Source organism: Bombus huntii, chromosome 1 (assembly GCF_024542735.1).
Source record: "Bombus huntii isolate Logan2020A chromosome 1, iyBomHunt1.1, whole genome shotgun sequence".
NCBI classification, from domain to species: domain Eukaryota; kingdom Metazoa; phylum Arthropoda; class Insecta; order Hymenoptera; family Apidae; genus Bombus; species Bombus huntii.
This window is the reverse complement of record NC_066238.1, coordinates 14,853,818-14,868,742: the sequence shown is the minus strand read 5'-3', so window position 1 is coordinate 14,868,742 and position 14,925 is coordinate 14,853,818. Positions and strand designations below refer to the sequence as shown.

At 48.4% G+C, this 14,925-nt stretch overlaps 1 protein-coding gene across 2 annotated transcripts in view; it reads left to right on the top strand.

The window, feature by feature from the left end:
• LOC126870190 (protein bric-a-brac 1-like) overlaps positions 1-14,925 on the top strand; it is a 162,592-nt gene that overhangs the window by 140,509 nt on the left and 7,158 nt on the right. For both annotated transcript variants that reach the window (XM_050627686.1, XM_050627687.1), the window contains exon 2: positions 14,125-14,182. In XM_050627686.1, coding sequence (XP_050483643.1) covers positions 14,125-14,182 — 58 coding nt within the window. The remainder of the gene's footprint in view (positions 1-14,124; positions 14,183-14,925) is intronic.

Genomic DNA, 14,925 nt, shown 5'->3' with positions numbered 1-14,925 from the left:
TCTTGCGCGCTCTTTGCTCCCCGTTCGTTTCGACGATCTTCGATGCTGGGCGTGTCATTGTCGCGGACGTGGACGAGCGACGTATCGCGTGGCAGATGGAAATCGCGAGCAGGAAACGGGATCGAAAGAAATCGACGAAAACGGAGGAGGTCGGCGAGAGCAACGGCAACGAAACGACAGGAAGAGAGGGAAAAGTAGTGGGAGGGCAGGGTAAGAGAGGAACGCGATATAAAGTGCAATCAAACATCGATCGCGCGATGCGGAGACCTCTTTCCTCTTGGTAGCTACCTACGTGCGTATCGAATGCATACCATGGGGTTGCATCGCGCATGCATGCGAGGTCCTGTGTTTGTGTTTCGAGGGGAAACGTTACTACCCCCGGCAAGCGACCAAGGAATCGATAGCCCGCGTAACCGAGGCACAGGCACGTACGAATAATGCTCGAGCCTATCCTCTAACCGCTAAGTCGATCGAAACCGTTTCGCTGTCCGAATCTGGCTCGCTTCTTCCGCCAACTCGCCCACCCAACCCGCTCAACTAGGAAAAGCGGTTCCACTTTCCTTCGCTACGCCTTTCTTCCGCCTTTGCACGCCCAGTGCAAACCAATTTCGACGCGTTTTCTACGCTTTATCCTGCACGCGCCGCTATCCTCCAAGGGATAAGCCGCGAACTCGTGACCGATAGTCGTTCTTTGCTGATCAAGTGGTTGGAACGATCGAGCTATCGGACGATTGGTCTCGCGCGTCCGTAGCCAGGTGAAAAGTATGAAAAGCGCAGGCAAAGATGGAAAATCGGCGTCTTTATCGGAGGAGAAAAGGCAGAGCGGTGTGGATGGTCGTGCAAAGAAATTTGATTTGCGTGACTGAAAACGAGCTCGCGATGCGGTCAAAGCGGGCCGCGATCAAATCGAATCCAGTGGAATCGAATCGAATCGGATCGAATAGGTTGGAGTCGAACTGTTGGCAGGAGAAGAGCGCCGCGCGCTCCTTTTCTCCAAGGGATGGTATCATCGAGTGCTCTTCGAGGACGATTGGAACGTCGATGGAGCGGGATAAGCGAATCGGGTTTGAATACCGTGCCAGTGATGCGGCACCGATTGGTATCACCGGGAAACGACAACGCGCGGTCGGGAAAAATCCTACTCTCCCCCGTTTTGTTCCCCAAGGGCTCGAGAGTTAATCGCGTTATTTCCGATGACTTGGCGCGATCTAGAGGAAAAAAGCACGCGACCAGAGACATCGTCGCCGCGTCACTGATGCGCACCGCTCTCTGCCCTTTCTTTTCTTCGTTTCATGCTTTTTCTTTCGCAATTTTTCTCGGCACGCGTCACGCCATTTCCGATACGTTTTTCCCTTCTATCGTTCCTTGTCCTTTTTCTCTTCTTGTCGCGGACAGTCGCGCTTCGCTTCGCTTCACGTCGGTACAGGCGAGTGCGCGTTTCCCTTTGCGCCAGTGTTCTCCCTTTAACGAACGAAAATCGGTGGAAACGCTGAGAGCACGATGCGTATCGGTTGTACCGAAGAGAATTCGAAAATAGGCGCGTAATTATGCGGGCTTATAGAATTCGAGATCGATCGTGCGCCCAGCCGTGGAATATGACGGTTGGGCTCGAGGCACGCGGTAAGAGAAGCATAGAAGATTCATAAGGATGGAATTACGTTGCCTCCACGGTGACTTTTGTTCTCGACTCTTTAATCGCGGTACTCGCTCCACTAAAAAATATATAAAGCTACTCGCCAGAGGGCAACGTCCTCGTCCACTGATGAATTTAGAAATCCACCCCTCGCGCCCGCTACCCTTTTTCGCCACCCTCCACCCATCGCCCTTTCCGATCCCACTCGTTCGTACAACAGATGCGTCCGTCTCGCCGAAATGAATAATGAATCGACGGTTTTGCGAATCTACGCACAAAACCACGCTCCCAATTACCGAGAAACGCTCGTCCTTTCCTCTTTTCTACGTCTTCGCTGTCTGCCGTATTACTTCGCCTCTTTCGGATATCTTCGACAACCAACGAACCTATCGTTTTCGAATGACAACTCGTCGTCCCGACGGACGAGACGAATTCGCGACGTCTCTAAACTTCCTACAGTCGACTGCGAATGTAAAGTTTCGTCGCGATGAAATTCAATGGCCGTTGACGTCGCCGACGACGGTTACTTGGCCCGAGAACGAGGTTAGAATAATTTCGACCAACGAATTAGTTTTTGTCGAATTAATCGGCCGGATTAATGCAATCGAGTGGCACCGGAATCGATTTGGATTGAATCGAGTCGGTACCCCGGCATTAAATTAAATCGTTCGAACGATATTGCCGGGGCGTCGCGGTTTTAATCGGCTCGAATTAGAATCAGGCACGTTAATTGGCTGGGAATTCGCGGGCCGCGACCGGAACTTCCGAACAAGGACGTCGCGATCTTACGCATTTTCCACGCGTCTGTCGTTTCTCTCGTCGTCGACGTTCGGCTCCTTCTCGTTGAGAACGTTTCAGCCTGTTAACTGCACTGCCTGTTAAATTACGTTTTTATTTTACGCCACCTTTTTTCCGAAATGTAAAAAATTTTTCCTCGCTTTCGACAGCGATTTCGCGTCGCACATATTGCCGTTGCCGCCGCATGGCGGTGGTCAGTGAACCTAAACAAGAGAAAAAAAACTTGGGAAAGAAAGGATAGCAAAAAGCTGTGTGTCGATCAGCACCGCACAGCCATTTCGATCGATTTCCAAACGAACGGAATAATCTACATCGTCGCGACACGGTTATAGAACTTGCGAGCAGAATGGAGTTTCAAATTTTCATAAACAACGCTGCTAGTCGCTCAGCCGTCTGTTTCGATGCGTCATCAATTGTGGTAGTACGGTAGGTAATGTACAGGATAAAGGGTTACAAAGCAATTACAACATAGCACGATACGATACGATCTGATTCGCGGGACTCGAGAAACCGAGGGAGACGTGTCCGCGTACACAGGCACATAGAAATAGGATAATTTATAAAACAGTCGTCTCAGCGATATGTTCGTGTAAATAAAAAAACAGATCTCGTCTGTGACCCGTTTGCTGACCAACCAAGTATCGACTAATCGTCGAGCGGAGAAAAAGTTGCAGCAGACGAGCGCATATTCAACCGAGTCGTTTGCTCGCTTCGATGTGTCCTTTCTTTTCTTTCTATCGCGCAACTTTCGCCGAAGAAACGAAACCCAAGGGGATTACCGACCACGCGATAAGTAAATTTGCGCTGCTTTAAGATGTTTAAAGTAACAGGCGGCGGATTCGTTCTCGATATCCGTGGGAAAAAGTCCGACTATAGACACGGAACAAAGCGAACGGTCGACCGAACGAAGCTATAAAAAAAAGGGCCAGCCATCGAGACGACATATAACGTGGATTTTCGAAAGGATCGTCAAAGTTTTTGTGCCCGAGCCTGTAGCGCGTCGATCCGATTAAAAACGGTTAGGATATTTGAAATGTTGAAACGGTTATGACACGATTGGCGAGGATCGAGCCGGCTATGCCCGAAATAGACGCGAACGTTATTGTTGAGTTTAGTGAAACCGGAGTTTAAATATCTACCGGATGTTTGGCGTGTATATCACTTCGTAAATTTAAAGTTTACGGTCGTTCGCGCCGCTACGCCGTTCTCGCTTCTTCTCCCCTCCTTCTCCCTTCCCTTTTCCCCGTTCCGCTTCTCGATCCTTCTCAACCTTCCTATCGTCTCTATGGGTCTTCTCGTTCTCTTTGCTCGTGCTTTTTTTTTCCTTCTCCCTCTTTGCTTTCTCTTTCTTAACGTAGCGCGGCTTGCCCGATACGCGGAACCGAGCGTATTATTTCTTCTTTCCCGCCTTTGTTTTTCTTGCGTTACGAGCGTAACCCTCCATTGTGTCCTCGATTTTCTCTCTCTCTCTCTCTCTCTCTCTTTTATTTATCTTAATTATCGTTGGAACCGTCTACGATTCCCGGATTCTTCGGCCTTGCCTCGTTCCATCAGTGTCCCGAGTCGATCAGATGCTGCCGCCGTTGCTCGTTCGTTCTCTCTCGGCCGGTTTCCACGTTCCCCTCGGTTTCCGCTCGAAGAAGAACGTTCTGCTTTTTGAGCGTCTTTCGGAGCATGATCGTCGCCGAGTGACGCGGCGCCGCCTCGGTAGGTTCTCGCGTTAGCGAAGCACCGCTCTTTACATCCACCCGTTTCCTTTCTTTCTATTCCTTTCGCCTTTGTTCCCTTTGTTTCCGCTCCTTACCGCCGTATTTTCATACTACGCACTTAGTTTACGAGTACTTTCTCCACGCTCTTCGCCATTTATCCGTTTCCGTATCGCTGTTTGCGCAGATTCGTCCGACCGGCTATCCGAGCCGACGAAATAAATTCGTTCGCTCGTTCGTTCGTTCGCTGTCCCCGCGATGTGTACTTTTCGTCGCAGAGAGAGAGAGAGAGAGAGAGAGAGAGAGAGAGAGAGAGAAACAGAGAGAGGGTGCACACTTCCAACCGGAAGCAAGAAAATTTGTGAAATTTACGAGCATCGCCAGGCATCGGTTAATCCCCGATAGGTGTGGAGAGGAGCCAGCCGGCGTAGCGACAGAGCAGCTTTCGCGGCTCGTAAAGTATCGTTTAGATGTCGCGAGGTACACGTGCGGATTTCGAGAGCACCCGTTGTGCAGGATTTCAGACCGGCTCCGCCAATGGCAAATCTTGTACTATACAAACCCTGGTATATCTATGTGGAAGGTACACGACTCTAATACATAGTTCAGTACTCTATCTACATACGTGCGAGCTAACATCGCGCTAACTCCGTTCTCTGGCCAGCTCGACCTACCTTTCCTCCCCCCGCCGCCCCCTTCTCCATTTCTCTCTCTCTCTCTCTCTCTCTCTCTCTCTTTCTCTACGTTTCTCCTTTTCTGCTGCCTCCGGTCTAGCTGCCTACCGCCGCTCTCGCTCCTTTCTCTTCGCCATTCTACTCTACTCCGATCTACTCCGCTTTGCACTGTTCCACATCCCCCTTGCCATCGTCGCCGGTACACGTTTCTATCCCTATTCCTAACGGCGCAGCATCGAACGCACCCCGATCCGGCTGAAGAGAGGTAGCTTCATCGCAACACGCGTGATTGCGTGCCTATACGCCTATATGCGTGTACACGGTTACGCATACACGGGGCCGTGAGTCGACGGCGATTGCAGCTCGACGCACGTATGCGTGCCCGTTCGCCGACCACCGACGTTGCTTGCAGCTCAGCACAGCTCGCCACATTATTCAACGTATAACCCATTCCTTATATGTTAACACTTCACCGACCGATAGCCGATTAATAGGTTTTTTGTCGCCGACGTTTACCGACCGATAGCCTGTTAATCGGCTTTTTATCACCGACAGTCTTTCTCATTATTTGAGCGGTAATTTGCTATTTAGTACTAAGGTACCTTGCTCAGTTGCGTCAGTTGCGTTGCTTTGTAAGCTCGCACAGTTTTATACCAATTTGTAGAACTTATCGTTCGCGATGAACAAAAAGAATGGTATCGCAGGGTCCAAACCGAAACAGAGCCGGCGCCGGGGAAAATCTGCGCCTGAGCTGCCGGTCGGACGCGTGTATGCTGTTGAACCGCTAGCGGTCGGTAAAGTGTTAAAGGCCGAGAACGATCCATCGCGAGAACGCCGAATGAGCTGCGCGGCGGACGAAATTAGCCGAAATGCTGGCGGCCGATGTTTCCCACTTTCGGCGCTTCTTTCGCGCGCGCTGCATCAGCGAACGCCGACAATCAGTGGAAACGGTAACGCGGCGTTTCTCGCGAACCGCGCGATCCGCCAGGCCACTCAACCTCCTTACGATAATATACACAGGAAACGTATTTAAACCGACTAGATTCAGACGTTATGTTTGGCTGGCGAGAAGTCAAGAACACCGTTCAGTCGGAAATAAAGGTAGCCACGTTACGAACGCCAACGCATCACCGGTGATTCCCTCGGCGGCTAACCGATACTGCAAGGCATTTAACAGGTACGACAGGATTCCGCAGCGTTCTGTAATCTTGTTCCCGCTGATAAAAAGCATCAGGGTAGATCGATCGACGTCGAATCGGAATAATAAGTCGAGTCGATGAGAGGAACTGGATACGCGGCGGATCGGGGGACAAACGATTTGGAGAAAGTTGGCGTTAAATTCGTAGCACGGTGGCGGGAGAAGAATGGAAGCGAGTGGTGTTTCGCTGGATGGCAACATATTTTGCCGCGTCCACGCGACTATTCGAGAGGATTTATCGGAACGGTCAGTTCCATCGACCGTCGCCCGTACGTGACTACCTGTAGAGTCTGGCTGGAAATAAAACGGAACGACGAAAAAGCAGTGACCGGCAAAGAGCGCAAGAGACTCGTGAAAACGAGTAAAACGGCTGGCAGGGTTGGCACAGAGAAGAGAAGTGGGAGAGAGAGGGACGGAGGAACGTTTGCTCGTTGAACGACGACTGTCCACGGGTCGGACACAAATAAAGCCACTCGCTAAAAAGCGTCGTTCCGATCGAACTGGACGATTCGTTGAGCGATAATGACGAGTCAATGCGTCAACAGGACTCCATCCATCCTCCTACCGTTCTCTTCGCCGACCTAGTCGCTTCGATTGCCTCTGTAAATTGTAAACAATTCCAACTACGCGCTCGACCTCTCTGCCGCCCGTCTCTCGTTGGAAAGCGAACCTGATCTCCGCCCTCGTCTGTCCCTGCCCTCCCCGCGTCGGTTCCCACTTTTGACGATCCGAAGAAAGCGAAGCTTACCGATCTTTCACGAAGTACAACTCCGAGACAGAAAGATGGCCAGTCGACGCGCGTTTCTCGCGTTTCCGTGTAATTCGACGCGACGCGCAACGATCCCCATGTTTTTCGCGTATCCGACCTACCAGATGAATAAAATACGCGTTGTTTGCGTTCGGTTACGCACGACCGGCAACAGAGAGGGAAACTTAAGCGCGACAACCGGCTGACTATCGGTGGAATAGTTTGCGCGCGATATCGCTGAATAAAATATCAGCGCGTGCGTGCGAAAGAGGAGGAGAGGCTCGCGTGTCCTAGATTACACGCGCGTGGTGCCTACGTGCGCGCAGATTCACAGGTGCCGCGTGTTTTCGCGCGAGCCGCAACGCGTTTCCACGACAATCAACGCGCGTGCTCCACTCCCTCTCCTTCTTTTCCTCTTTATCTCGTCGTCCCGTGCCGCTGTTCCAGCGCTCGCTCGCACCGTGCCGTCACGTGCGTTTTCCCGGATTTCTCGCCACGAACGCAGCGCATAGCCAACAACGGTTACAGGTGAAATTGTATTTTTCTTTGGGATCCGTGCGAAATTGATGTCACGGGTAACGCGAGCGCGATAATCGAATAGCAGCGAAAGAGAGAAAAAGGGAGAGAGGGATCGAAGGATGGTTCTTGAACGTGCAGTCTGTACACCGATTCCCCTTCGTTCCCTCGCTACCCTTTTCTCCCGATCTCGGCGTGTTCCTCCTCAGGCGGCGTTCCCTCTTCCGACGTTAATTTAGACGAATTTCATTAGAACAAACGAACTTTGCTAATCCGCGCTAATCTGATTAGAAATTTGCCGTGGCGCGGTGCATTCTGCCGCGTGAAACTCCAGCCGGTCGACGGCAGCCTCGACGACGTCAACGGCGTCGGTGGGGCGTCTGTAGAGCGTCTGTGGCACCGGTGAAGGAGAGAACGAGCCTGCTCACCGACTAGTCTTCGTCCTCGTCCTCGTCCTCGTCCTCGTCCTCGTCCCTTCGCATTCACTCAAATCCCCGTGCATACATTCACTCTTTCTCTCTCTCTCTCTCTCTCTTTCATACTCTCTCATCAGGTCTCCCCTCGCGTCCTTCCGACGCCTATTCATTTCGCGCACGCCTATATCCTTGCCCGGCAAATATTTGCAGGAATTAGCAACGATAGACGACTAGCTGGCAAATCCCTCGCGTTGCAAGGTTCACAGGATTTTCCGCGAGGATGTCCGGAAAACCGGAAATTCCAAGCCTTTCTTAATTAGGCCGCCGTCGCTCGTCCGCGTCTGTTCTCACTTTTGTTTATCATTGTCCCTTTGGATTTAGGCCATCCATCTTCCGTCAAGCCAAGTCGGCGCACGTAAGCGCTGCTGAACGCGTGGAAATCGAAGTGACGCTTCGCTAGTCGCCGAGCATCACGTTGCCGGCATTCGACCAGACCGTTTCACCGAAAGTCGATCGCATTTCTAAAAACGAAATCTTTTTTCAAGTTCTTCTTTCAATCTTCTTTCAAGAACAGCGACGCGACTCGTAACGGATCGGCCGTACACGCGTCGAAAGCTCCGACGCTTGCGATGATGAAAATGACGATGAAAATGAAAAACGAGAGAATTTATTTGCCAACACCTTGATTACACTAATGACAGTTTAGTTCCGAACTCCAGCCGTGACTTTCCAAGACTGAAGCTCTCGCAATTCGGTCGCATCCCCACACAAATGGTTATCTTATGACATAGGGAGGACCCCCGGGTGTTGGGTCTGAGTCCTGCACCTCCTGCTGCCGCGTGCACTCCCTTGCCGTCTGGTGGGTGCCCGTCATCAGCCCATCGGTTTTGAAGTGCGTCGGTCGTGACATTAACGACGCGAACCCAGTTGCAAGGTTCAAGAGTTTAAATCTTCTAGAAGAAAGCTATCCCTTGGAGGCTTCGTTTCAGACGCAGGATTTTCTTCCTTAAGCTGTAGGTTGTTGCAACGCACGTTGCGAACAAGCTTCGTCCCGGCGTTCGGACGGACGTAACAAGCCGGACGAGTCTCGAGCAGAGATTCTTTGCGCCGAAGAAGGTCGGCTCGGTCTTACGAGTCAAACGAGACGAGCAGAGGAGAGGAAGAGAAAAGGTCGGAAGAATGCGAGGAGCAATTTTCTCGTTAATGCAGCGGTCGAGCGTGCGGTACGACGTGTCGCGTGCACCGCGACGTGCATTCTTGAAGGCGCAGCCCGCGACAGCCGCACGAGACGATGAAAAATGCACGCATGACAGGATGCGGCGTGTGTGCATTAGTGTGCAATGGACTTGTTCCCGTGGTAAACCCGATTTCCCTGTCGCACCGATACACGTTTTGTGGTTTCCTCGAGACGCGTGCACGCCCGGCTGTCCTCTTCTTTATTACCAAACCGCTGGATATCGTTTCACCAGCGAATCTTCAAATTATTTATCCGCCGCTATCGAGACACGATATAGATTTACGTGTTAGAGCATCGTCTAGTCGGGTTTCGCTGTGACGCTCCTATCGCTTTGAATAAATTAGACACCGTCATCTTGCAGCAACGTTGAACGAATCGCAGGTCTTATCTTCTCGTTCAAGGTTACGAGTCGCTACCCAGCCGCACCTACCGCTATTATAAGCATTATTATTATTATTATTGTGCCGACTGTTTCGTCTCGACACAATGTCTCTCCGGAGATCGGATTTGAACTCTTAATAGAACCTACTTTATCTTCCCTTTTGTCGTCTCGTTACGTTATTATACCGTTGTTATTTCCGCTTTCATTGTGTCAGTTCGCAGAGGAACGCGCAAACGTACCAACGAAAATTCGTTTTCTCCAAGGTAAACACGCGGCGGATGGTTCGAAGGAATGCTCGTTGTCTCGGAAAAGGGCAGGTTTATCGCCGGCTAAAGTTTAGAGTCTCACTCTCGTCGGTAGCATTCTCGCGGCGTTACAGCGATAGCCACGATGGACGCAGAAAGAGAGAGAGAAAGCACGGTGGAGTTGCGAGTTTGATCGAGGCGCGTATCAAACGAGCAGCGAAGCCCTTCGACCCTTAAAAATTCATTTGCAAAGTCAGCCGAGTGGTGTGGCTCCTGCAAGTGATTCGGTATATGAGAAGTCCGGCGTCGGTAGGCCGCGCGGTCCGATCTCTCGGTATTGCGGAAATCGCGGACCGAAACTTTTCAAATGAGCCAACTTTGCGTGTGTCTTGCGCTTTTGCCGCGTCTCGCAACCCCTTTATAGAGACCCGGAAAAACTCGCATATTAGTAAAGTTGTGGACAGAGACGCAGGCTTCGCTTCTAGGGAACCCGTACGCTCCCTCGGTCTCCGCCGAGCATCTTCCGACCTCGTCTCACTTTTTTCACCGGCCGCCTCCACGCGTTAACCCTTCTGCGTTCTCTCGCGAACCTTGCGATCCGTAATTGTTACGTCCGGTGACTCTTCACGTTCGAGGAAACCACCGGCTGTACACATTGAATTAAGCGGATCGCAATATCCCTAAGGAACTGTCATAGAACGAGAATCTTTGATGTACCGTTAAGTGGCATGAAACATCTTCGAGTCTGCACGTTCCTTGTGGTTACCGCTGCATCAGGTGAAAATTGGGAAAACGTGGGGTTTTCCATGTTTCCCGGACCAGTGGTGGAACCGGAACAGTAGTTTTCCTTTGCAACAGCATCGTCACCGGACTTCACTGATTCGTCGACTTTAGAACAGTCAACATCTCTTGACCGGGTTTTCAATCATTCGATCATTCACTTACTTAACTTATATCTACGCACCAGCGTAACTATCTTCTCTACGAAGTTGTTGCAAGTATATGTCGAGTTATCATTAGGGTTACGGACGTGTAACGAATCTTCATTTGGATTAGACGTTGTTGTTATGCAGTAGAGAAGATATTTGCTGGTACAAATATGACTATTACAGAATTTGACAAGTAACCGTGGCAATTATATACTCGAGATGCCAATGGCAATGATCTTAGGCTCGATAACCAATCCACGGTCAACGGAGTAGCAAATGTGCTTTCTTCCAAAGTGCAAGTCCAACTGAACTCACTGGTCCACAATTCAAGTGTAGCTCAACTTACTCGTCCACGAGTAGAACTCAACTAACTTCCTCAGTCTAAATCGAACTGCACTTATGTACTCTTCTCCGTACCTCTCTGTACTCCTCGGGTCGACTATATTTTTAAGAAGAGCTATACGGTTACTCCATACTTGTGTTAGGTAAAAACGTCCATCCCGTGACCGTGGCTACGTTCAGCGACCCGTTGTGTCACTTCGTGCTCAAGCTTATTGTCATAATTCTCGCGCACACATAATCGGATTACAGTTACTTCTAAGTGTTATTATTCAAGTACCGCTATCATGAAAGGTCTGAACCAAAGTATTGGGAGTCTTCTCAAAAATTGCAAAGTTGCAATTGACATATATAATATCTGAGGTGGATAGGTCGTGATAGACGCGGAAGAAACACTTGAATATATTTAACAATATACAGAGTGGTTGGTAACTGGTGGTACAAGCGGAAAGGGGGTGATTCTACGCGAAAAAAGAAGTCGAAAATATAGAATACAAATTTTTCGTTTGTGGCTTTGTTTTCGAGAAAATCGACTTTGAATTTTCGCTCGGTACGCGTGCACTTTATCCCGTCTCGTTATAACGGATCTCACTGTAGATCGTTGTCTCGATGGAAAAATTAAAAAAAAATTTTTATTCTATATTTTCGACTTCTTTTTTCGCGTACTTAGATATCATCCCCTTTCCGCTTGTACCACCGGTTACCAACCACCCTGTATATTTATTAACATATACTCTATGTGTACACTATGCGTAGGACTCGCGATTACAAGTTCGACTTCTGGTCGATGCGTTTCGATGCACGATACAAGTTCGGATGATGATTGCTTAAGATGTCGAGAAACTCGAGTCAATTGTTACTGCTAACTACCAACAACTATCAATGGCGCTTCGAAATAAATGAAAATAAATCCAGTCATATGACTTCCACGCTGCGAGAACAATCCTGCCCACGGGTGACCGTAAATAATATTCCAATTCCAAACAAAGATACAGTCAGATATCTGGGCATGATTCTGGATAGAAGAATGACACGGGAACGGCACATCGTAGATAAATCCAAACAACTGAAATGAAAACTAAAAAAATTCTACTGGCTCATTGGCAGACGCTGCAACTTAAACACACAGAGTAAAATAATGCTACATAAGGCCATATTAAAATCTGTTTGGACCTATGGGATCCAACTATGGGGAACAGCAAGTAATTCCAACAAAGAAATTTTCCAACGATTCCAATCAAAAACTATAAGGTCCTTAATAGATGCACTTTGGTATGTTGCCACAGTCAAAGAGGAAATAGCAAAATATAGCGACAGATATAGCAAAAGAGTCAACAAACATCGAAACCCCCTAATTACTGGATTACTTGATAGTCGGACCAGATCCGCAGGCTGAAGAGACACTACCCGTTAGACCTAAACACTAGATTTAATTAGATATTTATATTAAGTAATGTAGTATCGGGGAGAAGGGCCCAAGAAACGTCGAGCTAACCACAGACAATGTCGCCAGAGCCGAGGCGCTGTCGGCTCCATCAATGCATTACCGGGTCCTTCAGGTAAATAGGTAAATAGCCGAAAAGACCTACGTGACCCTGGCTACGAGCGTCTGTAGAACACGTGTGCGGTGGGCCCAGCAATAGGCAATAGAGTGCTACAATGGCCAGAGAGTCAGTCGAGAAGCAGAGGGCGAGTTGAGCGGACACGGAGTGTGAGTCGGCGTGCGACGATATCGTAGTCTGTCCTTTTGTTATCGAATATCGCTCATTAAAATACATCAAACTTTAAACTCTACCAGCAATCACTTGTCCTTACTCTAAGAAACCATCAGTTACTACAGTAATATTTACTTATTTACAATACTTACTTATAAATTATACTTATCTATAATAAGTATTAACTTATTATAAATAATTAGCTATGTCACTGCGCCACGCCAGAGAAAATTACTGAAAATTCTCAATGCGAGAATTGATTGTAAATTTTAATAAATAAATAAAAAAAAAACCTTGGTATGTTGCCAACGAAACAATACATCGCGACCTTAAGACACCCACAGTTAAAGAAGAAATATTCAAATTCAGAAACAGATATAATACAAGAGTTAACAACCACCGAAACCCATTAGTTAGCCAATCACTTGACACGACGGATCAGATCCGCGGACTGAAAAGACAATACCCTTTAGATCGAAGCGTTAGATTCAACTAGAATCAAACCTACTATAAACTCTTATAATCCAAGTTACAGTACCACGCCAAAATAACTTACTTATAATTCTCAATGAGAATTGATTGTAAAAAGTCTACCAAATAAAAAAAAACTACCAACTATCGACTCGAACAGGAGTCTAACGACTGACTTTCCGTCACGATGACGCTGCAGAGGAAAACTATGATGGGGTGTGTCTAAGGATACGAGATTATCAGAATCATTGAGAAAAGCCTTGGTTCGGAAAGTGAGGGAAATGGACGTTTCTGTTAATTGGTTAGTTTCTGTGTTGGTGGTTGGAGAAGGATGCTAACTGTCCTTGAGAGAAAGTTGCCAGCGGGAAGCATCGCGCATGAGGAAAGCAGATTTCCCGTATCTTCCCACAGTAAGTGATAGATTTAGGGACTGTTAAGACAAGGACTATTTGCTCCTTTGGAGAACCTTAGCTAAATAAATCCTAAGATTTATAGCGGTTCCTTAGGCTACCTGAAAATATTCTGTAAAGACGTATCGATATCTGGCAATCGTCTTGTCCGAAGAATAGGGTCTTTGTGTAGCGAACCACGGGACAGAAACCGTTGGAAAGTTTACTTAAATTCAGTAACAGATATAATACAAGAGTTAACAACCATCGAAACCCATTAGTTAGCCAATCAATTGACACGACGGATCAGATCCGCGGACTGAAAAGACAATACCCTTTAGATCGAAGCGTTAGATTCAACTAGAATCAAACATACTATAAACTCTTATAATCCAAGTTACAGTACCACGCCAAAATAGTTTACTTATAATTCTCAATGAGAATCGATTGTAAACAGTTTACCAAATAGAAAAATAAAAAAGTTTACTGGCGAGTGCCGCAACGTATCTTTGAATAGTTAATCAAGTGTCATACTAATTAAACGACTTCTATTATCCCAACCGAAATAGGGGATCGATCATTTCGATTGTTTAATCGTAACGGGAATTTACGACTCCGCGAATGGTCGAAAAACAGTAATCGTGGCGGCTGGTTAGCGAAACGCGATCGAGATATCGAGATGGAAAGATGGCTAAAAATTCTAACGCGATATGTTTCTTCTGTTTCAGGCCAAGTTGTTGGAGTCGTCCCACGCTTGGCTCGGAGCCTCCACGTCCAGTATAGCAGGTAAGTTGTTCGCCACATTCCACGTCTACCTAATCCGCTCGCTGTCTCGACAGCACATTTCAGGAAACTAGAACGTAACTGCACGTCGAACCGATCGTTCTTCGAGATTCTCTACGAAAACGTACATAGAAAGAAATGGTGCGCGCGATGACGTTTTTGCCGCGAGTTTTCATATTCTCGCGATCGCGGTTCCTCCCTTTGCCGACTCGATCATCTTCGTCCTCGGTCGATGGTCGACGAACGAAACGACGAGGATGCCGATAACAACGGAAATGGACTTGGACGAAGTGGCGAGAAGACGAGGGAGGAAAGAAACGGAAGTGGAAAAGCGGAGAATTACGGTGGGAGACGGCGCGGCTCGAAGAAATCGGGAACACGTCGGTGAAGGAGAACGCCCAACGAAAGTATAGACGGAGGAATGGGCGCGAAGTTCTAGCAGTGAATGAGAATACGAGGAGGAGGGTAGAGGACGAAGGAGAAGGGTGATATAGCGGTGGAAGAAAAAGGCTGTGTCGTTATCTTGGCAATAATAAAGCGCAAGAATCCGCGTTACTTTAATACATTATAGAAAGCAATTTAGATAGAGGAGCAAGGGGCCAGCCGTTAATGGCACCAATAACGTACTCGCGATTTGCAGCCAGTTCTCCCACTTGTGTGCTACGTATCCCTTCACCGAACTGTGTCTGGTAAAATCTTCTTCTCTCGCGAATCAACGCGAACCATAGCTCGGTTCATCGACGGTT